The sequence below is a fragment of the Phalaenopsis equestris genome, unplaced genomic scaffold (assembly GCF_001263595.1).
Source record: "Phalaenopsis equestris unplaced genomic scaffold, ASM126359v1 Scaffold000002, whole genome shotgun sequence".
Taxonomy (NCBI): Eukaryota; Viridiplantae; Streptophyta; class Magnoliopsida; order Asparagales; family Orchidaceae; genus Phalaenopsis; species Phalaenopsis equestris.
The window spans coordinates 7,172,326-7,198,383 of record NW_018164444.1 but is presented as its reverse complement, the minus strand read 5'-3'; the positions used below and the strand labels follow the sequence as shown (position 1 = coordinate 7,198,383).

Here is a 26,058-nt window from a genome sequence, read left to right as displayed (position 1 = left end):
TAGGCGCCAAGCCGTGCGAGTGGTTTGGTCTAGGCGCCAGACCCAAAAATTTTCTTTCCTCGAGTTTTAAGTATATCATAACAAGACTAAGCCTTTTAAATCAAAATTTCTCATTAATTTGACATCATACCTCATGTTTATTATTTCTCCCAACATCTTATATCTTCCAATTTTTAATGTGAAATTAATTCCAACATTCTAACATAGGCTTTACACAAACATAACTTTCATTAATAACTTTTAAACAACAATACAATATCACACACAAACACAATTAAGCAAACAAACACAAGAAAACCAATACACAATCAACAACAAGTTAAAGTAACACACAAAAACATCATTTACTAAAGTGAACACAAATTCAAAACACAAACACTTGAATCCTATTCTAACGATTAATCCTTGTTGGTTTCATTCTAATGATCAATCAAATGTGTAGAAGACAAGGGCACGAGGAAATTCCATAGTCGTCTTTTCATTAATCCATTTGTTCTTGCTATACATGGATACCTGGGAATCTTGATAATTAGCCAAGTGGTCAGATTGAAGTTTCATCTGCCACTCGAAATGCTCATACTAGTGACACATCTCATGCAACTTATTGTGTAGATTGGAAAGCTCCTCTTCAATCTTCCCCAACTTTTTTGTCACCTTTTCCAAATGTAGTGCTAAGAACCCATTGAAATAGGTTTGGGCATCATTGTGCACAAACTTATTTCCAATGAACATTCCATTCTCTCTATTCTTCGTGGAAGCAAGTAAGATCTCAAAACCTTTCTAAACTCTTTTCTCTGGTCAAAATTTCAAAGGTACAAAGATTAGGGACGAAGGCTATGCCATTTTATAGAGAAGACATGGAGGAAAACTACTTTAGGGCTGTTTTCCCACATCCAGAAACTGTCGCGCCTAGGCGCCAGCTTCACAGGACACTGGTGCTTAGTGTCTTAGGCGCCAGTGTCCTAGTAAACATCGATTTGTCTAATGTCAATTTTCTGCAATTTTAAATCATGTTTAATACCTTAAATAGTGTTAAAAAGTGCTACTAAAGAAAAGGATACGATAATTCAACAATAAAAAACATAAATCAAATCACACAAATAGATTATGGGTTGTCTTCCACAAAACGCTTCATTTAACGTTGTAAGCCCGACGCATCCAAATGTTTTACTCGGATAGACCCAACATCAAAGTTTCTTTATAATAGGGTTTGTTTTCTCCAATGTATGGTTTCAACATTTGTTCATTTACTTTAATTGTACGTTCAGTTTTTTGATTTTAATCTCCACAGCTTCATAAGAATAAACTTGTCACAATAAATGACATAATCCACCCGGACTTAAGTTTTTCGGGAAATAATTTCAATCGTGTATTGTATAATAAAACTCTCTGTCCAGGCTTAAAATTCTTCCTTGAAATCTTTTGATCATGCCAAATTTTTATTTTTTCTTTATAAATTTTAGTATTTTCGTAAGATTCATTACTAATTTCCTCGAGCTCATTTAATTATAATAATAATTTTTCTCCAGCATTCTTTAAATTATGATTAAATTCTTTTATCGCCCAATAAGCTTTATGCTCTAACTCAACTGGTAAATGACAAGTTTTTCTAAATATGAGTTTATTTTCTATAAGAATTTTATAAGCAATTCTATAAACTAAATATGAGTTTATTTTCTATAAGAATTTTATAAACAATTCTATAAACCCATAATGTAGACTCAAGTCTATCAGACCAATCAGTTCTTTTAGGATTTACAGTTTTCTCCAAAATTCTTTTGATTTCACGATTTGATACTCTGCTAATCTACTAGTCTGAGGGTGATAAAATGTGACAATTATATATTTAATTTCATATTTTCTAAGTAATATGTTAATTCTAAAATTCTTAAAATGACTCCCCCATCTGTAATTGATTATTCTTGGCATTTTAAATCTAGTAAAAATATTTTTGTTTAGAAATTTTGAAACACTCAGAGCATCACAATAAGGTAAGACTATTGCTTCAATTTATTTAGACATAATCTACAGCTAATAAGATATAAATCTTTTCTGAAGATGGTTCAAATAGTCTCATAAAATCTAAACCCCATACATTTATGAGTCTTTTATTGATCCTCTGGAGCAATAGTTATTTGGTGGTAACCAGAATCTTCATTTAAAAAGCAAAAATATTCATGCGTGCTAGTCTATCCAACATTGCGTCTAAAAGGTAAATGAAAGTGATCATTCCTAGTGGCGGTTTTTAATTTTCTATAGTCAATACAAATTTACCATCCTGTGACCTGTCTTGTTGGAATTAATTCATTTTTTTCATTTAAAACTACAATCACTTCTCCTTTTTTAGGAACACAATAAATAAAACTTCACCTATGCACTATCATATATATGATAAGTAATCCCAACATCTAACAACTTAATTTTTTTTTTTTACCACTGCTTTCATCATAGGATTTAATCTTCCTTGAGGATTAGATCTATGTTTGCAGCCATCTTCCATTAAAATTCTGTGCATACAAATTGAATGACTGATTTCTTTTATATTTATTAATGTCCAACCGAAAGATTTTTATAATTTCTTAGTGTATCCAATAATTTTTCTTCCTGATTTTTAGTTAAATCTGAGGATATTATCACAGGTAAAATAGATGAATTCCTAAGTATGCATAATTTAAATCTGGAGGAAGTACTTTCATCTCAAGCTCAGGAGGTGCTCCTATTGAATGAATTAGAGATTTAATATTTTCAGTAGTTTTCAAAATTTCAAAGTTTTTCTGAACATAATTTGTATCCTCAACATTTATTTATGATGGTTTTTCTTCAAAATCACATTCACATTCACTGTCTATTCTTTCCTGATCTAATATCACTTCATTTTTTTCCTCATAAATGTCTTCATATTTTTTTTTGATAATGTTTAGAAATCATATAATCCATAACAAGATACCTCATTAACTTTAAAACATTAAATGTTACTACCTGGTCGTCATTAACTCTCATGATAAACTCACCTTTTTGCACAACAATCATAGCACGTCCGGTAGCAAGAAAGGTCTCTCCAAAATAATAGGAACTTCTTTATCTTCTTACATGTCTAACACAATGAAATCTACAGGGAAGATAAATTGATCCACCTTAACAAGTTCATATGCTATAACCTTTTTAGAATAAGTAATAAATTGATTAACTAACTGAAATGTTACAGTAGTGGAAGAAATCTCTCCTAAGTCTGACCTTCGAAAAATGGATAAAGACATGAGATTAATGCTAGCTCCCAAATTGCATATGACATTTTCATAAAATTTCTCTCCAATTGCACAGGGTATTGTGAAACTACCAGGGTGTTTAAATTTTTGAGAAAGCTTCTTTTGAATTTTTGCACTACATTCTTCATTCAGTGCAATTGTCTCATAAGCTTCAAACTTCCTCTTTTTGTTTAATATAACTTTTATAAATTTGACATAACTCGACATTTGTTCCAAAGGTTCCGCAAATGAAATATTGATTTTAAGCTTCTTAAATATCTCAAAAAATTTTAAAAATTATTGATCAAACTTTTGCTGTCTCAGTTTTTTTAAAAAAGGAGGTGCTTGTATTTCTAAATTATTTTTAATTGGAGAGACAGATTGTTCTGGGTCTTTAAAATTAGTTTCTTTAGGTTCTTCAATCTCTCTCTCAACTTTAATCTCTTTTTGACTTCCAACTTTTGATTCCTTTCCATTCTTAAGTTGAACAACTTTAATTTGCTCTTGTTCCGTTCCTTTGTCTTTAGGAATTACTTCAACATTACTAGGAAGCGTTCCCTGAGGTCTATTGGTAAGTGCGTAGCAATTTGTCCTTTTTTTATTCTCAATATTTCTTATTGCAGCACTTTAACTTTGCATCTGATGACCCATTTGCAAAACCACTTCTTATATAAACAATTCTTTTTCTTAAATTGTTGTTTATTAAAGCTAGGAGGATAAGAAAATTGATAGTTAGAATTACCCTGATTGGTCCAATTTCCTGCTGCTGATTTCGCTTGATTGTTCCCCCATTGTTTCACCACTAGAATTGTTCCAGTTAAAATTAGGGTGGTTTTTTAAACATGAGTTATAAAAGTTCGAATATGAGTTATTGGGTTTATTTGCAACTGCATGTAACATTTCTAATGATTGAGAATCATTCGTTTGTCATAATAAATTTTCTTCACTTGTTTGAGGTATTTGAGAAAAAATCATAACATAATTATCTAACTTTTTAGATAACGCAATAACTTGAGCTATTAAGATGGTAAAAACATCATTATCATGAATACTAGCCACTTTTTTAGGATTTATTCTTTCTGAGGGTCATTAAAAATTATTAGTGTTTATTTCTTCAATTATGACATGTGATTCATCAAATGATTTTGAAATATAAGATCCTTCAACAACAACATCAATTATAGATCTAAGGAATCTTATTAATCCATTGTAAAATGTTTGAATAATTAACCAGTCAGGTAAAACATGATGTGGATACTTTCTAAGGTGTTCTTTAAATCGTTTTCAAGCCTCATAAATTGACTCCCTTTTAAACTGATTAAAAAAAGTAATTTCATTTCTAAGCTTAACAGTTTTTTAAGGAGGAAAATATTTAGCCAGGAATTTCTGTGTCATTTTTTCCTAAGTTTTAATAGATCCAGGTGCTAATGAATTTAACCACATCTTAGCTTTATCCCTTAACGAAAAAGGAAAAAGTCTAATTTTAATCGCATCATTCAATACACCATGATAATTGAATGTTGCATAATGTTCTAGGAAAGTTTTAAGTTGTAAATTAGGATCCTCAGTTTATGTTCCCCCAAACAGATTATTTTGCATCATTTGTATTATTGCAGATTTAAATTTAAAATAAGTTAGTCGCTACAGCAGGGATTTGGATTCTTAAGTGAATTTCATCCGCCATAGGGTTAATATAGTTAACATAGTCCCTTAAAGGTCTTTGTAAATTATGATGTTCATTTTCATTAGTAAAAGTTTCAATGTTATTTTGTGGCGTGTTTGCCCTTTTTTTAAAATTGTGAAGTTTTTTTTGCTTTCAAATTCTTCTTATGGTTCGCTCTAATTCAAAATCGTAGCGTACTAAACTTTTATATCCCGAACTTCACAGGCAAAAGGTAAAATTCAGAAAATAAAATGCTAAAGAAATCCAAATAAAATAAAATTATTTTTTTTTCGTTTTTTGCAAATGTTTAGTATTTTTTTGTAATTTTCAAAATTTTGTAATTTTGGAAATTTCAAGTAAAAACTAAAATTTTTAGTAATAAAAAAATAAAGTTTCAAAGAAAATTCTAAAAAAGATATTTCCTTTAAAGTTTGGTTTTTCCGTCTTTTCCGCGACAACGGCGCCAAAAACTTGACCCGACCCACAATTACGCAAATATTTCTATTCCTTAATATGTCAAAAACTTAACCCAAATTATATTTAGCGGCTAGTGAGAATATATGTAATATGATAAAAATTTAAAAAATAGTTTTTTCATAAGGGTTACTGCGCGACTATACATATCGTTTCAAGTAATATAAACTTTTCTTTAAAAATCATAGTATCGATCTCACAGAAAGCCGAAAACAAGAATACAATGAATTGAAATGCATAAATTTTGTTTAAGAAAATTTTACTTAATATTATAGCAACTATCTAAAGATGAAAATAAAATTTACTAAACTCTACAATATGCAAGTAAAAGTAAGTGTAATGATTTAGACAATATATAAAAAAGAATATTTTTCTTGCCAATGATTCATAATCAGTGTAGGATTTTAAAATTGTTTAGAAACTTAAATGTGGTATTGTGACAAATATAAACATACTTATTCTTTCTTTCTTTTAAAATGTGCAAAGAACGTTGACTAATCTAAAGTTGGTGTCGGCATGTATAATAGTGCTGAGTAGGTTCAAGTTTCTCACTCTTAGATTACCCACTATGCCCTCTCTATAGGTCATACCAGTGACCCTTAGGTCTAATCTCTAGACCAAATTAATAAAAAAATTTAATCTGTCACTCTAGAAACATCAATTTTAATCCCAACAAATCTTATCTCCCTATATATTTGCACCCCTGTTTGGACGATCGCGACTACTTTTTCCTTCAAGAAATTTTAGCCCTTTCGGGCCTATAACTTACTCAACAGGTTTTAACAATACAGGTGACAAATTTGTAAAGTAAATGAAATACCGGTAAAAATATCATCACAATTTTTAGGAATAAAAGAAATTCTAAATAAAATCAAAATCACTTATTTAATTACTTCATATTGCAATGAAAAAGATAGAAAACTACTCACGAAGCATGAGGATAACAAAACAAAACTTATTTATAAAACTTCAATCGAAAGTACAAAACTTAAAGAGCAAGATAAACATACTTATCTGGAATGTTTCCCCAAACACTCCTTTGAAGTTGTCTGATTTCTCTGACTCCAACAACACTTACAAGACTCACAACCTCTAGAAATAACAAAGATTCACAAAGAAAACTTCTCACACACTTAACACACTCACACACTATGAGACTCTATAGATCTGACTCCCCTAGCCTCTTGGAATTAATTCATATTTATAGAGCTTTGAAAAGACCGAAGGGTTGTTTAAAACATCTCTTCAGACATCTCTTCAAAATTCAGCCTCATTCATTGAATCTTCTAGAAAATAACCGAGGCGCTTAGTCGCCAAACCGTCACACTTAGGTTTCAGTGAGTTTGGCTGGTTTGATATTTTTCTTCAATTTAGCCCATTTTGCTTCTTTTTGATGTATTTTTGTTTCTTTTTACTCTTAAATTTTTTTCTTGCACCTGCAACAAAAAACATAAAAATATCCTTCATTAAAATATGATATCCTAAAAAATTGAGTATAAAATGTGCATAAAAAATATGTCAATTTAAGGTGGATCAATTACTCCTGGGTTTTCCTTGGATAACTCATTATGTTGTTTTCATATTAGTTTTAAGTTGTAAACATTTGAATAAAATGAATAGAAGAAGAACAAATGTGTATAGAAGACAAAAAAAAAAACAAATAGAAATCTATAAATTTTTACTTGTTTATTTTAGCTACTTTCTTTAGTGGTTATTTTATGTGTTATTTGAATATTAATTTACTAGTGTTAGAATTAGAATTAGAATGACAGTGAATTGATTTCCACCGTCCGTTTTCATCTTGGTTAACTCTAAGCCCCGGGTTGGGTTGTGACAGACCGACTCCACAAAATGGGAGCCGCTCTCTATCACTGAACTTCCCACGTCATGCAACGATCGCGTGAATGCATCTTGCCCCATGTCAGTTTCAGAGTTCGCTGAATTTTATCTAGGCTAGTTCATGTTATAAACAAATGAATTTTTCTTTTAAAAGCATTATATCAATAAGGTTTAATTCTTTCTGATGTGATATAGCTTGGAAGTAATCTGAAGTTTATCATAAAATTGATGGAGTTCGTTTTAAAGTTGCCTAGATTATATTACTTTTTTGCTGTTTGCTTCATATAAAGTGGTTAGAAAGTCGTCTGTTATTAATCTATTGAATTTAAAAATTCATATTATTGGAACTGCTGTCTGAAATCTTTTTTAATATTGCTGCCGATTGTTGATATTTAATGTTTAGTTCTAAATGTGGACATGAATGCCTTTTTTCTGATTCCTAAGCAGATTTGTGGGGCGGATGTATGTCTTAAGTTTACAAGAAAGAGGATTTTTACTTCATACTTGAAAATTTTTCTTAGCATCTTGTAAACTGTGAGCACTAAATTATTGCCCTCTGCTAATAAATAAACAAATTTACTGCAGGACTTGTGGTTTCTGCTGTAGACCCACAACCAGGAGAAACCATATTTGATTGCTGTGCGGCGCCTGGTGGAAAGGCTATTTTTATGGCGTCTTGTTTGAAAAATGAAGGTAATGTTTAGTTGAATTTCATTTCTTTGGATATCATTTTTATTTTATTATGACTACCTCCCATCCTCCCCATCCCATAAAATGAAACCTTCCTTTCCCTATCTTTGAGCTAGCATTTAAAATTTGTTTGTTTTCTCTAAACAGAATATTTAAGTATTTTTTTAGCATCGTAAAAAATCTACAAGGACAAGGCCTGTACGATGCTTCATTGAGCTAGAATGAGCTTATGGAAGATTTTTACTTTCATTCAAATAGATGATGTTAGAAAAAAAAAAATGTTTTGCCCAGGAGTATTCCTCAAGCCCATGAGCTTTCTGGATTTGAAGAAATGTTGATTTCAAGGAAGTGAGGTTATAATATGCTGGTCACTTCATAGAATAACTTAAGCTTAAGACATACCTTGATACTTGGAGTTAGAAATGAATAAAAATAGGATTCCTTATTATGGAATTATAAGTTTCCTATTTTAGTGTTATTCTCTTTTATTCTCTTATTGTTATGTCACATTCCTTTCCTTATTGGGTTAGTTCATCTTTGGTAAGTTGTTATGGTTGTAATTTAGTGTGTTCTGACCATTATTATTTCATGAAAAAAGTTGTAATTTGATTATGTAAAAATAAGATAATGTGATTTTTTCCACCTTTCTTTATGATATCTAAACCAAGTTACAAGCCCTAGCCCTTCTTCCTCTAATGGAGCCTCTTCTTGCAGAAACCATGGGGGCCCAACCCTTGTGGCGCACCTCTCCTTCCTTCTCAGGCAATCTTTCCCCGCACTTTATAGTAGGATCACTTTGCAGCTGGTGCGAGGCTCTTTTCTTTGCCATATCAGAAATCCCAAACCTGCGAAGAGAAGTTCAACAATCGTTGGAGTCCCTTCAATCGACCTGCAAACCCTCCTCGACTCTTCCCTACAGTTGAAAATCTCTATTGCAAGCTCTCTGGATCCTCCTGCAAGCCTTCTCTAGCAATATCTTTTGTCGTTAGATCTACCCTGCAACTCGATATCTTCCTGTTGTAGGCCCTGCTCTACCGGATTCTCTTGTAGACCCTTTGTTGTTCACTTTGTTCATGCTGGAGCTTTCTTCCAGTAACAATAGTCGCCGCCGCAGTAGCATCAACCTTCAGACTCCTCTCTTGCCACAATAACAACAACTGATTCCTCTTCTATAACAACCACGCAACGAACCTTTCTTCCTACAATAGCTGCGACCAACTTCCTCCCTTTAACAAGCTGCAACCCAAAATATACATTGGGTTTATGAACAAGTACGGTTTGAAGTCGTATTCCACTCCAGAGGTTAATCGTCCATTGTGTGAACATTGTAAGAAATTTGGTCAAAGGATAGGTGTTGAAGACTACATGAAAAACTTGAGCAAGGGTGGAAGGACTAAAACAACTAGGCCCATGCTCCTACTTATTCTAAAGGGTTGGCTGACCCTAACCCTTTCACCAAGGAATAGCTGGAGGTGTTGAAGAAATTTCTTTCGAGCACAATTGAGTGGCCTACCAACTTAATGATACACCAAGACATCATGTCCTCATATCTCGTTGACAATGGAAGATTTTGACATTGGATAATAGATTCAGGTGCTTCTGATCATATGATTGTAGATATTCATGCTCTGACTAATTACCATGTCATGACCCGACTTGATAGTTTAGAATTACCCAAGTTAAAAATTGTAGTTGAACTACACAATTGTTTTAAGACTATAAAATAAATCATCATAGCATCTAATAAAAATAGTCCATAAAACCCACAAAGTATACTACACTGTAATCAAATCCAATCAAAACATCATAGTCTGAAAGTAAAACAATCACAATCCAACCTAACATCAATATGAAATAAATAGCACAAGAAATTAGAACCATAACAAACAATCTACCATCTAGTATCATTAGTCACATTCTATAAACCAAGTCCTATATATCTGTCTTATCAACTTAATGTTTTATCGAAAAGAAATAATTAATTTAAATAGTAACTTTACTACAACTTAGTGAGCACTTATTAAATTAATATGCAAAATTTATCCTTGAATGTCCAAAAGAAATGTGATTCATTAATTAATCAAAATGTAAGCTTTCATTTTAAAATAATCATTTCTATTTAAATTCAAGTATTTATTTATTTTTCAACCTTTTTGGGAAGTCATATCAGGGTTGTCGTAATGCCCGGAGATATCCTCAAAAAGTTATACTCGTAGGTACCTTCAAATAATTGTACCTGTAGGTACCTTCAAATAATTGTAGCTGTAGGTACCTTCAAAATTTTGCAGATAAAGGATACACATGTATGTTTTTTTTTTCCGTGTAAGGGTATAATAGCGTCCCCAACTAATTCCATAAGGGGGTATATTCTGATTGACTAAATGATTTACATTTATTTCCTTTTTTTATTTTATACATTTAAAGTTATTAAACAACTATTTACTCTTCCCATATTTATTTTCATTTTAAAGATCAGTTAGCTTTCCATATGCATATAATCAGAATAGCATGTATTTTTTAGGCAATAATGCATTTTATTTTTAAATGAAATATTAATTTAATAAAAATAAGAAATCAATTACGCGTCTAAAGCTTGAATGTCTTTCTGTTTCACTTGAATTCTCATTTTTTATTCCTTAATTAACACTTGTTGCACCTTTATAAAAATCTTAGATATTCAAAAATTAAGTTTAACACAAACTTTTAATTAACATAATTATCTAAAGAAGATACATCAACCATAATTCTTACCTCTAAGTTACTCCTCGCTCACATAATCTCCACATTCCTTGCTCGATCCCATTCTCTTCTTCTTTCACCAATTCAAAGATTTTCAACCTTAAATTTTTTTATTCGTAATTTCAATTATTAAACATTAATCTTAATAATAATTTAATATACTAATTTATTAAAATAATTTCATAAGTAACCACAAATATTTATCGTCTCCTCGTATGATACTAATAATTTCAGTCTTCCATTTTTACGAAGTAAAGGTTCTTTGATTAAAGGTTTCTGTTATAAATTAATAACAAATATTAATGCTTATAATATTTATTTAAATTAATTAAATATGAAATTAAAACTTACCCTCACCTTAAGGCTCTGTTCGACTGCCCTTACTTTCACGCACGCGAGCTGCACTTCTTCAGCCCTCTTCTACCTTTGGTGGCTAATCAGGCATGTTACGCTTTGCACGGTAGAGAAAAGCCTCATGATCCTTCCTCCTCCTTTGTCTTCTTCTAATTTGGCTTCTTGTTCCGAGCACATGCAAATGACCTTCCCTCGCTCGACTCCAGCATTGGCAAGCACATTCTCCTTCCTCTTCTCCTTCTCCTTCACTGTTGTCTCTTCCTGTTCTTCCTCTTTGCACTATTAGGGCACGACTCCTCAACTTCGCTTGTGAGCCTCCTTTGCTTGTTGCACAGAGCCCTCGACGCTTTTTTTTTTTTTTGGAGAAACCCTCGATACTTCTTCCCTCCTAAAGGAGTGAGATGTTCGACTCTCACTACTCTCTCTATCTTCCTGTTATCCCTTTCATGATTCTAATGAGATGACGTTTATAATCTATGGATGAGAAACTGTCGAGACAGTTATTTGAATCCCTTATGGTCGATTCAAAAATACCCATTTTATTTTAATATTATTATTACTTGGTTAGACATATCAAGAGTTCACTAACTTCAATTTTATCTTACTTCTTGATGGACTTCACTTCAGAATTGTTGGGAAATGGGAATTGAAAGTTTTAAAGATATTTAACTCTCTTTTGAGTTATATATTCCCTAATTAGATTGCAACTTATTGTCGATTAACAACCTTACACGTAACTTGATTTGTGTTATTAATTTTCATTCTAACACTTGTGAATTTCATGTAGTGGATTTGGGAAAAGTGATCGACAATGTTGAATTGTATCAAGGTCTATATATGCTCAAGAAAAATTATTCTTTTAACACACAAGTGCCCACTTCATACTCTTCCCTACTGATGAGGCTGATATGTCTGATTCCGTTCGAAGTCAAGTTCTATTTTGGCATCGTTGCCTGGGTCATCTTAATTTTCATTATGTTGTAATGCTATAATCTCGTTTTTTTATTATTAAAAAATCAACTATTTTTCAATGCGAATTTTTTCAATGGTCTAAACATACTCGTCACATCTATTCTGTGTCCCAGTATAAACTCTTGCATCCTTTCTCTATCATCCACAGTGATATTTGGGAACCATCAAAATTGAAAACTATAAATAGAGCGAGATGGGTTGTTCCTTCTATTGATTACTAGACTAGAACCAGTTGGATATTCCTCATGAAGGAAAATTTTGAAATTGCACAAATCTTTCATTCCTCCCATAACATGATTTCCACTCAATTCTACTGCAAAATTCAGATCCTCAAAACTGATAATGTAAAGGAATACTTCAATTCTATCATTGAACCCTACCTTGCAAAGAACAGTTTCATCCATATGTGTTTTTGTGTTAAAACTCTACCACAAAATGTGATAACTGAGAGAAAGAATAGACATATTCTCGAGATATCTTGGTTTATAATACTTTCTCTGTGTCCCAAAAATATTTATGGGAGATGTCATGCTCATTGTTTACTGCTCACAATCACCTACCTCATTAATAGAATGTCAAGCAGGGTCATTGGATTCAAAGCCCCTCTCAATCGTGTGATGAAAAAATACCCTTATGTCAGAGTTTTCTCATCCAATCTTTCTCTAAAAATATTTGGTTATCCCTTTTTGTTCACATTCATCAACCAAACTGTACAAAGTTTGACCCAAAATCCATCAAATTTATCTTCCTTGGGTATGCTTTTAACAAAAAGATGTACAAGTGCTATTCTCCCATTAGAAAAAAGCAATATAAGTCCATGGATGTTACCTTCTTTGAATGCCAACCCTACTATCCCAAATATAATATTTAGGAGGAGAACCTGGGTGAATATCGTACTTGGGAACTACTCTATATTCATACTTATCGAGAGTCATCACAATCTATTTTACTTCTCTACTTTACTTGGAATACTCGCTCTGATCTAGAGTGATAACAACCTATTCTCTTTTCTTCTAACCATCTGTCTCCTAAGTTCCGCCAGTTGAGAACATCCAACCTGAGATTGACAATAAAGAGCTTTGTGTGTATACTATGAGAAAGAAATCTAATGAGCAGGATAAAGACAATATGCAACCATAAGATTGTTCACAACCAAACCTCAGTTCACACATCTCTGAAGTTCCAAGGGAGGTGGAATCCAATGGAGAAGACAAGAAAAATTTAGCAAAATATCCTATACATGATTATTTGGCCTATGGGAAGTTATCAATTTATAAACTTTTGTATCTAGTATTGATTGTATGCAAATACCCAAGTCTATTCATGAAGCACCTCATAGTTCAGAATGGAAAAAATCAATTGAAGATGAGATCCAAGCACTTGATCTAATTGAAACATGAATCTTTACAAAGCTCCCTCCAAATAAAAGCAGAGTTGGGTTCAAATGAGTTTTTAATGTCAAGTATAAAACATATGGGAGCATTAGTAGGTCCAAGGCTATCAAAAGACATCTGCTCCAGTGACCAAGTTAAACACTGTAAGAGCGATGAGATATTTTCTAGGCATGGAAGTGGCCAGTTACAAGAAAGGTATAATGATATCCCAAAAAAAGTACATCCTAGACCTACTAAAAGAGACAAGAATGCTAGGATACAAACCCGCTGAGGCTCTTCTAGATTTCAACGAAAAGTTACATTCACGAGGATACAAATATCTTTGGAAAAATGTAAATGCTGGAGATTAGAGACTAAGTTTATCTATCAGTCATACACTAGACCTGATATTACTTACTCTATTGGTATTGTGACTCAACATATGAATAGTCTGAATGAAGAAATCTGAAGATGGACATTATATTGAGATTCTTAAGATCTCTGCAGAGAGTTATTATTTAAGAAATCAGACAAGAGGGAGGTAGAGGTTTACATTTATAGTAGTTGGGCAGGAGAACTCATGGATAGAAGGTCCACTTCTGGCAATTGTTCTTATGTCTAGGGAAATTTTGTCACCTAGAGGAGCAAAAAGCAAACTGTGATCTGTAAAAGTAGTGCAAAGTCTGAGTGTCAGACACTTTTTTTGGAAATTTGTGAAGGAATGTGGATCCAAAGGTTACTAAGTGAGTTGGGATAGTTCATGATCAATTCCATAATGATTTTATGTCATAGCCAAGCCACCATTAGTATTGCAAAAAATCTTGTATATCATGACAAGACCAAACACATTAAGATTGATAGAGATTTTTTCTCTGAAAGGTTAATGAAGACTGCATTCAGACTCATCTTCAATTCGTTGATGTTTTCACTAAATTTCTACCTCTAAGCAGTTTCACTAGTTTTAATACCAAGTTGGGCCTTCACAACATCTATGACCTAACTTGAGGGGGTGTGGAATTCCGAGTTTCTATTTTAGTGTTTTTTTTATTCTTTTTTTTTTGTTATGTCGCATTTCTTTCATTTTTTGGGTTAGTTTATCTTTGGTTAGTTAATATGATTGTATTTAAGTGTGTCGTAGTCGTTTCTTATTTTATAAGAAGAAGAGTTATAATTTGATTATAAAGAAATAAGAGAATTCGGTTTTCTCCACCTTTTTCCACTAATTTATAGTATTTAGCGAGAGAAACAGAGAGGCAGGGAGGGGATTATTTATTTTGATTCAGGGCAATACTTTAATAAATATAGTGAATCAAGTGCATAATAAAGGAGCAAGTGGGAGATAGGGATTTACGAGGACGATAGCAGAAGAGCAATAAAGAGAGAGAGAGAGAAGGGGGAAGGGAGAGGAGAGGGGGAAGAGGGGGAGAGAGAGAGAGAGAATGACTAGTGGGAAGAAGGGAGTGTAACAAAATAATAGTAAATACATATATATATAGAGAGAGAGAGTACTTTGTATGAAAGAGGGATGAAGGAAAGGATAGGCTACTATTCTAGCCTGCTTTGCATGTGTTTCCTTTTTTTATTGTTTTTGTTTGTGCGCACTAACAATATTTTACTAATTTTGTATGTGTGCAGATGTGATATACGTGCATGTTATTGTACTTGAACATGTAGGTATGGATGTGTCTGTATGAGCCTTATTATGTAGATGGTACTGTTCTTATTTTCTTTGTTTCTGTTTTGAAAAATCATAAATTTGAATCTTATATATTAGGAAGCATGTATATTAAAAAACTTGATATTAGACAACCTAATTATAAGAGATCTAATTACAGGGTTCTTTCTATATTAGAGTTATTCCTAATTTAGAGAGTTGGGAGTGTGTTTAAATATGCAATATATGCTTTAGATTGAATAATAAGAAGAAAGGAAGTTTTTCAGTCACATGATATTAGAGTTATGCACTTATAGTTGCATCCTCTATTCGGCTTCATTCACTACACGCGAGTGCGGCCTTGACAATCCTCTATTCGGCTTCATTCACTACACGCGAGTGCCTTGACCGCGTCGATCATCTTCGTCTGCGTCAATCTTTTTGACATTCATCATCGATCTGCACTGTATTGTTCGTCGGAGATTCCTCTTAAATTATCTGTCATTCTTCAAAGCGAGTGTGGACTTAACTCGTGACCATTCTACCTGCATCATTCAACCTCATTTGCACTAATCAAAGCCTCGTCTTATTGCGACTGGATTATTGCGTCAACTTCTTCGTGGGCTTCGTCTTTGTCTCAAAGCAATTCATGTGCAACAGTATCATTCGTCTTTTGCTCGGGTTGGTTCCAGCTTCTCATTTTCTGTTTTGGTCGATTCCTCGGTTGTTGTGTTCCTCTATATGCTTGGTTTGCTTACGTTGATTTTCTCAATTTTGGGTTCCTCTATATGCTTGTCCTGTTTAGGTTTTGATTTCCTCGGTTGTTGTGTTCGACTTTACCGATTCAATTTTTTTTCCTTTATTCGGTCAAGTTATTTGTCTCCTAGTGCTTTGACAAGTTAGCCTTCAACACTGAATGACATCAATTATGGCTAGTGAACACAAACACCTTGTAACATGTTTGGTTTCATTTGTGGTTAAGATTAATGATGAAAAGTTAATTAGTATTACTTGTTTTTGCTAGAATAAAATGTGAGACTATTTAAGGAGTATTTTTCAAGAGTCACCTCATTGATAATCCCTCAACTAAGACTGAGTCGAATTATTTTGAGTGAGTAGAGTGGATGCCCACTTGCTGATACAAATACATAACTTTATCGAACTTGATCAATCTGTTCATATTGCTAACTACGACTGTGTTAAAGATGTGGAGGAATTGTATTTGTGTTTTCTGAAAGAAATCAACTCTCTATATTTTAGGATTTCTATCGAGCTGAGCAACATAATCAATCACTTAACGCGTATCACATGCACTTTAAATACGTAAAGAATTGAACTCACTAATGACATTCAGTATTGATGTCTGAATTTAGCAGGCTCAAAGAGAAGAAATGACTATTGTGAGCTTTCTAACTGATCTCAACTCTTACTTTGAAGGTGTCAAACCACAGATCTTATTTGATTTTAAATGCAGTATTTTGAAGGAAGCTTATATTAGAGCACTACATACGATTTTGAGTTTTCAGGCCTCATTCGTACAATATTTAGTGCTCTTGCTAGTTAGAAAAATACAAACAATAGTATATCTCAATCTCAAGACAGTTACAACATTGGAACTCCGAGGTAGTGTGCTATTACTATCATAAAAATGATCATATGAAAAGAACGTGTCAAAAGTTACTCAAAAAGAACTAAAAGGGTTCTATATCACAGTCAGCTCATTTAGTCAGTACTAGACCTAGGCATTTGGTGGGACGGGCTTGGTGTGAGTCAGACTTATTTGGGCTTTGACCAGTCAAAGCAGATTCAGGTCGTGCTTGAGTCCGGTTTCTATTTATAATTCATAACGAGGCCCACCCGTTAAATGGGTAAGACTGACCCACAACCTTAAACGAAAAGTGATTTTTCATATCAAAACTCATACTCATATAATTTTGTTTTAATTTAATTTGAACGAGCCTCTAAATTATTATTTTAAAAAAAAACTAATATAAGATTAAAATTTTAATTAATTTCATATGTATTATTACTATTTTGTAAAAAATAAATAATAAAGTCTTTAACATTTTCCTTGGAACATGTTGATTTAAAATATTAAAAAAAAAACATATTATGAATGATTTAAAGGATTTGTGGTAAAAGTTTTGAATTGATTTTTATAGGTATGAATTTTTTGTTATACATTTAGGTGAATTTAATAGCAAGTGTAAAAACATGAAATATTTAAAATTTTAAACTAGAACATCCCAGTATGTAAATACATAGGAATTGAGTATGTGTATAAATACCACAAAAAAAAAGATTTTTATACATACTACTCATCATTTTGTATTTAATTACATATCTAACACTTGGACTTCTAATTTTATATATTTGTCATTTTATCTATGCATGAAAGTTGTATTTCAAATTTAAAAAAAAATTTAAAAGTTAATTTTTATGTGATATGAAAGATTTGATTGGTATTCATGTACAAATAAAAATTTATAACTAGATAGAGAGGAGAAAGGAGGAAATTAACTGTCTCGAAAGCTTGCAATTGCAAACTATTCCTATGAAACATGGTCATTGGGCAGGTCGGGCTTAATGCGGGTCGAACTTATTTGGGCTTTGACTAAGTCAAGGTGGGCTTGGGCTTGACCGAGCCCGCTAATTTGTTTTTTATAGCCAAGTCTCCCCATTCTAAGCGGGCTTATGACGAGCTTGGCAGGTCACCTTGACCTATATCCCAAGTCTAGTCACTACTAATGATGCCTCTTCAATTCAGACTCTCTCTATTTCACAAATGAATAGTCTAAACTCATCAAATTTCAGGAAGCATCCAAGAAATTCACATTTATCGCTTCTCTGTTGAGTTCGGTAACAATGATACTTTTCTTTTTTTTCTCTTGCACACAATGGTCATTGATCTGCAGATTACATGATAGGTAATCCAAATTTCTTTTTTAGCTTTCATAAGCATGTCTTCCTTCACTTTAGCTGATGGATCTACCTTAAATATTAATTTTTTTGGCGACATCAATTTTTCACCCATATTGCGCCTAACTTTTGTTTTCAGTTTACATCAATTCACTTTTAATCTTGTTTTGTTTGCAAAATTACACGTGCTTTTAATTGTTGTATCTTATTCTTTCCCGATCATTGTCTATTTTAGGATCTTATGACAAAGAAGATTATTGGTAAATTATAAGAATTCAGGGGGTATATATTTTGGGTAAAGAGGTATATCGACTCGTACCTAGTTGCAACACCTTATCTCCTTTTGAGATTAATTGTAGATTAGGTTATCCATCATTATCAATGCTAAAAAAAATAAATCATCTATTTCAGCATTCATCATTTTTAGATTGTGAGTCGTGTCAATTTGTTAAACACCATCATTTGTATTCTATTCCCAAAATTAATAAAAGAGTAAGTCATAGTTTTCACTTGGTTTATTCTGATATGCGGTGACCTTTTCCTATTTTATCTAATAGATTTCAATATTTTGTATCGTCTGTGTATGATTTTTTTCGTATGACTTGACTTTATTTTATGACATCTCGTGTTCAGTTACTGACACATGTTTTATCTTTTTTTTGTCGAAATTAAAATTTAATTAAATATTTCGATTCAGATTTTGAGAAGTTACAATGTTATATAATATTTTTCATCCTTTCAGAAGTATAACATTTCCATTGTTGGTCCCAAGCCCGGATGTGAAAAGTGGTGGGTTGCGTTATGTAGTCGATAACCAACATAAAATTTGTCGAAAAAATCATGACATGAATTCTTTTGATCATTGTGTAAGTGCTGGGGCGTCTCCTGGAAGCGACACGCTGTATATAGCTCTAATATAGTGAAAAGTGTGCAAGGGTTGCTACACTGACACCCGGGTGTAGTGTCAAATAAGCAAGAGTTCCTACATCACAGACGGATGCACCGGGTGTAGTGTCAAATAAGCAATAGTTCCTACATCACAGACGGATGCAGGTAAAGAAGTTAGTTCATGAAACTAATGAAACTAATATTAGGATAAGATCTTGAAATATATGTACTCTCGATAATTAATTAATGTAACTAATTGATATTATGATTCACAGAAAAATTAATATCTTATGTATTCAAGAAATTAAATGGGTTGGAGAAAAGGCTTAGGAGATTCATAACTTAAGTTTTAATCTTTGGTATTCTTGTAAGAGTCGCACTAGAAATGATGGAGGCGTAATTATAGATAAGAGTTTGAAAGATGAAATAATAGAGTTCGAGATAGAATTATAACCCTTAAGATTGTCATTGATATTAAGATTTTTAATATTAAAAGTGCTTACGCTCCTGAAGTAGATTTAGATATAGGGTTTAAAGATAAATTCTGAAACGACTTAGAAGAATTAATACAAATGCTATCTCTTGAAGAAAAAAAATTTTATTGGAGGAGATTTAAATGGACATGTGAGTAGAGTGGTAGAAAATTTCAGAAATATTCATGGTGGCTACGTTGGAGTGTATAAATGAAAAAGGTAGAACAATTTTAGATTTTGCTTTAGCGTATGTTTTTGTTATTACGAATACTTTATTCGAGGAAAGAAATGAGCATTTTATTACTTATCTAATAAAACACAAATTGATTATTTTCTTATGAGAAGAAGATATCGTCGACATTATAAAGATTGTAACGTCATTCCAAGTGAGGATTTAAGTACCCAATATCGTTTAGTAGTTCTAGATTTTAACATGAAGAGTTGTAAAATAAAAAATACTAAGATTCATCATGATATAATTAGATGTGAGAACCTAAAAGACACAAATAAAATTATTTTTATGAGTAAAATTCAAGATTTCAAATTTTAGAATATTCATGAAGAAGCAGATACTATGTGGGATAAAGTAACACACTGTTAAACAAGTAGTAAAAGATGTACTTAGAGAATCAAAAGAAAAAAAAAATTATATAAATAATAATAGTTGGTGGCAGAATAATAATGCGCAATAAAAGAAAAAAAATATAAGTTATGTTATAAAAATTGGTTTAAATGTAAAAGCTTAGAGAACTGAAAAAAATATCAAACGGTTCGCAGAGAGTCTAAAAGAATAATTTGTGACGTCAAAAATTCTGCTTTTAATAATCTTTATATTAGATTATAGGGTGAAAAATATATGTATAAATTAGCCAAATAAAGAGAAAAGAAAAGTAAAAATTTAACTCAAGTAAAGTTTATTAAAGATGAAAATGAAAATGTTTTTTTCTTAGAAAAAGATATTCAATATGGGTGGGTGAGTTAATTTGATAAAATTTTTAATGAAGTTTCTGACAATATGATCGATCATAGTGATCTTAATATCGTAATAATTAATAATAATAAAATATTTCATTTTTACCGTCACATTAATACAAAAGAAGTTGAGGAGACTTTAAAGAAAACTATGGGTGGAAAGTCTGTAGGATCTGATGATATCCCAATTGAAGTGTGGAAATATTTAGGAGATTTGGGAGTTTTTTTGGCTTACTATACTTCTTTAATATTATTTTATAAACTAAAAAGATGTCTGAAGAGTGAAAGAAGAGTATTTTGGTCCCCATTTGTAAGACTAAAGGGGATGCACAAGAGTGTGCAAATTGTAGAGGAATTAAGTTGATGTGTCTTACTTTAAAATTATAGGAGAGGGTAATTGAGCATAGTTTAAGACTTATTATAAAGATTTCTCATAATTAATTTGGATTTAGGTTGGGCAGGTCTACTAAGGAAGTTATGCCCTTATTGAGAGGTTTGATGTAGAAGTTAAGAGATAATAAGGAAAATATACATTTGATTTTTATTGATTTAGAAAAAGCTTATGATAAGGTTCCAAGAGATATGCTTTAGAGAGTTCTTGAGAAGAAAGGTGTTGATAGGACTTATATTCAAGTCATTAAAGATGTATGCTAGAGCTGTTACTTGTGTTCGAGCTAAAGGAGGATTGGCCAAATATTTTCCTATTTCTGTTGGATTACATAAGGGATCGGTTTTAAACCCATATCTTTTTGCTTTTGTTATGTATGGTCTTACTGGACATTTATAGGAGGATGTACCTTGGTGTATGATTTTTGTTGATGATATCCTCTCGTTGATAAGACGAGAGAAAAATCCAAAAAAAAAAACTTGAATTATGGAGGTCTACATTGGAGTATAAATGCCTTCATTTGAGTAGAACTAAAACTGAATACATGTAACGTAATTTTAATTGTGGTAGCTCTAGTGACAGAAGTGCAACTTTGGGTGATCACATTATTAGAAGGTGAGAACGATAATTGTGGTAGCTCTAGTGACAGAAGTGCAACTTTTGGTGATCACATTATTAAAAGGTGAGAACGATTTAGATATCTTGTGTCAGTTGTTCAAAGCGATGGCGATATAAATGGGGATGTTAATTGTAGAATTCAAGTTGGTTGGTTGAAGTGGAGGAATGCTTCAGGCCTTTTGTGTGATAGAAAAGTGCCTCTTAAGCTTAAAGAAAATTTTATAAGACGGTGGTGACACCTGCAATGCTTTATGGAGCTGAATGTTGGCCTTTAAAAGAGAAACATAATACTAAGTTAAGTGTTGCCGAGGTGAGAATGATTAGGTGAATGAGTGGCTTTACACTTAGAAACAGAATGCAAAATGACAGAAAAAATTAGATTTAACGCAAAGGTAGGAGAGCAGATATTTTATATTCTGTGACGGACAAAATTAGAGAAATGACGGACAAAATGAAACGTAATTTTAACCAACCCTAAGCATGAAACGTCACAACTTGCTACACCAATTCTCACCAACCCTAAGCATGAATTATAAATTTTGTCTGTCACAGCATGTTGCACCAACCCTAAGCTTGAGACGTCGATCATCATTTTGTCCTCTCCCAGTATTTTGGTCCCCGTAGGTTAAGACGTATTATAAATGATTAGGTTGGTGCAGCTCCTGTGACGAACAAAATTAAAAAAAGTCGCCTTAGATGGTTTGGTCACATTAGACGTCGATCATCTAATGATTCGATTAGGAGAGTATATGTTTTAGATTCGACTTATGTTAAGAAAAGCAGAGGTAGATCTAGGAAGACTTGTGCTTGATCTAGGAAGACTTGTTTGTGCTTATTGTATAAAAAATTATCTTAATTTATTAGAACTAAATGAAAATATGACACTAAATAGCACACAATGGAAAAAAGGATTTATGTAGTTGACCCCACGTAGTGAGATTAAAGCTTTGTTATTGTTATTGTTGTTATATCCTTTCAGAAGTATATAACACCAAACGGGATGCTTCACCACTCATCCTTTGTTGACACTCCATCCCAAAATTTAGTAGTTGAAAAAAAGAATAAACATCTTCTTGAGACAACTAGAGCTCTTTTGTTTCAAATGAATGTGCCTAAAGTTCGGAGATGATGCATTTTCTACGGCATGTTTTATCACGACTCGGTCTAGGGCTTGCAATTAACCGAGGCGAGTACAGACGGTTGGATGGTTTGAATTAAAATTTTCTATAATCGCCCATATTTTAACAGATGAAAGAGCCACTACAAAATTAAATTGAAGATGTACAATTAAAATTACCTTGTTGATGATTGTCTGTGTTTTCTATAAATATTTTGTCGTCTATCGCTATTTTTTTAATACTTTAATTAAACCTTAAAGGTTAGTTAAAACAACTGTGACTTAAACGAGTCAGTAAATAGACATACTTCTAACCTACAGCTATACAAGGAAATGAAAGAATAATATGCATGCCAACTAATCTTCTTTATAAATCAATATAAACATTTGACTTGCTATTCAATTGAATTTACATTAGTATCATATGGATATCATTTCATATCTATACAATCGTCATTGAAGACCGTCTAAAAAAATTTGTGTCAATTAAGACACATCAATATGAATGTCATTTTTCATTTATGTGCACGAGTACATTAGTGTTCTCCCATTACTATCATCAAGGGGTGTTCATTCTAACCAAACAAGCACATGCAACAATCAACATAAACATATGTATTCATTGCATGCAATCAGAATATATAAAATATATACTAAAATGCATAAGTAAATAACTATAACATTCGCTACTTTATGACCAATAAAGAAAATAATAGCTTAATCAGAATAAAACATTCACAAATATCATCAACTGCAAACATATTTGAGATGAAATAAATTATTATTATAATTTACAGGTACAAGTACTTACGTCGATAAAAGATAATCTACTTGCTTTGACGTCAATTCTTCTCAAATCTGAAACCTAAAATATGATATAAAATTTAATTAATGTTAGTACGCTTAATTTCTATTCAATAAATATATTTTTATATTAATATCTTATTGTTATCATTTCTAATATTATTGTTATTATTATTATTATTTAAAATATAAGTATTAACATTCTTCATAAATATTTTAATTAAAGGTTTATACTTAGCCTAATCATGCGAGAAGAACTTCTCTTCTCCCCACTTGTGATACATATCCTTAGCGCACGAGAGAACCACGGCTCCTTTCTTCACACGATAATGCTCAGCCCAATCGAACTCCTCAGTAAAAACTCCAAAAGCAGGCATTCCCTCTCCTCTTTTTCGTCAATGCTTGACTAGAGCCCAACTGCACGCAAAGGACCTCCTAACCCTAACCCTAACCCTAACCCACGCATCGTTTCTTCGGACATGCTACTCCTTCACACTCCTCTTTTCACTGATCGCTTTCCCGTATGATGTGCAATTTATAAGCGAATTCTTTTCTTCGACTTCTCTACTGTTCACTTCCTCTTTTCGACTTCTCACTTTCCATCATTTTTATTCGACAACCCAACCCTTCGCTTCATCTTTCCTGATTCTTCGTTTCTTCTTCTTTTGGGTAATGAGAACGTTACAATTTTTTTCACTTATGGAAATTTCATCTTTGAAAATTATAAACAAACCTGAAGCGGATCAACACTAGGAATGAAAAGTTATCACTATGAAGGTAAAGACTTGATATAGAGGGACTCAACTATTTGGAACACATCGACATTGAAACACGAAAACATGTTAAGAAAAATGCCAAACTAATCAGATTTCGCCACCATCAACAACAATAGGTTCTTCAGACTCACTATGTGTAAGGGAATATACTCAAGGTCGAACAAGTTGTCTTGATTGACCTTGGGCAGGAACTGAAACTGTAGACTTAGGATCTGTTTGGGGCAGCTGCAACTTATTCATATAATCAGTTTATCCTGATGAGTTGCTGATCAACAACTTATCCGGATAAGCTGACTGGTTGTTGGTTTCTGCGTTTGGAAAACAACTGATCTGTAATTGTTTCTGGATAAGTGACCATTCTGCCCCTGATCTGAATAATCTGACTTACTGTTTGGTTTATGCGTTTGAAAAATAATTGATTTGTAGCTGTTTATGGATAAATAATTATTGTCACTGTGCAGTTGTGTTGTTTTCAACAGAACTGTTCTGAGTATATATTTGATATTTTTGAATCTGACTTACTGTTTGGTTTATGCGTTTGAAAAATAACTGATTTGTAGCTGTTTATGGATAAATAATTATTTTGTCACTGTGCAGTTGTGTTGTTTTCAACAGAATTGTTCTGAGTATATATTTGATATTTTAGAATAAAAAAAAATCATAACAGTAAAAAAAAGGAGACACACACCCAAGTCCAGCCACCAACATCAACACCCAAGCACCAGCAATAACACCCAATAATAATGAGAGGAGATACACACACCCAGGTCCAATTACCAACAATAACACCCAAGCACCAACACCTACTCCCAACAGTAGAGACGTCGACCTCACACACCCAAGTCCAACCGCCAACACCAACACAGAAGCACCATTAACAACACTCAACAGTAGAGAGAAGACACACAAACACCCAACTATACTGAATAGATAAAAAATATATAAATTACACACTCACCCAAGTGCCTCCAACTAGCACATCACACACACACACTCACTTGCCACCACCAACCCATGTCACCCACAACTACCAACACAACCTCCATTGCCACCAACACACACCTGGGCTCAAAATATCAACTTTAAAATTCAACTCATGACCTGACTTGAACATTGTTAAATGATATGATTTGATTCTCAAGAAAATTGCAAATCATACTTGTACTTATCAACAAATCCATCCAGATAAAAATTGATTATGTAATGCCAGAAGAAAATGGAACTAAAGACTATGTATGTATGCATATATGTTCAACTCGATATTAAATGATCTAAATCAAAATATTATTTTTCAGCTAAACTTTAGCTGGCTCTTAGTATTTAACAAGATGTTTAAAAAACGTAGCTTAGCAAAGCCCTAGCTCTATCACTTTCTTCTTTCAGCTAAACTTTAGCTGGCTCTTAGTATTTAACATGTTTAAAAAACCTAGCTTAGCAAAGCCCTAGCCTATCACTTTCTTCATCTTCTTATTTACAATTTACCTAAGAACCTAAATACTACTTACAAAGTACTTCTGAAGAATTTTATTCTTTTATCGAAAAAAAAGGAAAATTACATACATAGCACCCAACTCTTGAATTTACTTATCTCACAATTAAACTTTTATTTTTATACACATATCATTTTAACTATGGATGAAAAAGATGAGTTTGACATATCTTTTTATATGATAGGTAAATAGATGAAGCATTAAATAAAGAAAAATATATGTCCTGCTTCGCACAATAGCCATTTGATTGCACAAATTTTCAAATTGATGATATCATGCCAAACTTATGTGCTTCACACAATACCCACTGCCAATGAATGATACGATTTGAAAGCATGAAACCCTAAAAACCAGCATCACTGGTTGTATTCACTGTTTTACAAAAAAAGAGAACAAAAAAAATCATTCAGTGCTTGAGTAGAGAAGAAGACTGACATTTATGCTTTTGGGTTGTTCAGCGATTAGGTATAGGGCTGTAAACGAGCCGAGCTTGAGCGAGCTCAGGCTTGGCTCGTGTTCGGCTCGTTCGAAATAGCTCGTGTTCGAAATCGGCTCGTGAACAGTGTGTTCGTGTTCGGCTCGATTTAAATATTCGTGTTCGTGTTCGGCT

General features: G+C 32.5%; 1 protein-coding gene across 1 annotated transcript in view; it reads left to right on the top strand.

Moving 5' to 3' along the window:
* The first annotated feature begins 857 nt into the window (after positions 1–857).
* LOC110039510 (probable ribosomal RNA small subunit methyltransferase B) overlaps positions 858–26,058 on the top strand; it is a 55,331-nt gene continuing 30,130 nt past the window's right edge. Inside the window, exons 1-2 of the mRNA XM_020744600.1 lie at positions 858–957; positions 7,807–7,914. Of these exons, the coding sequence (XP_020600259.1) occupies positions 858–957; positions 7,807–7,914 (208 nt within the window). The remainder of the gene's footprint in view (positions 958–7,806; positions 7,915–26,058) is intronic.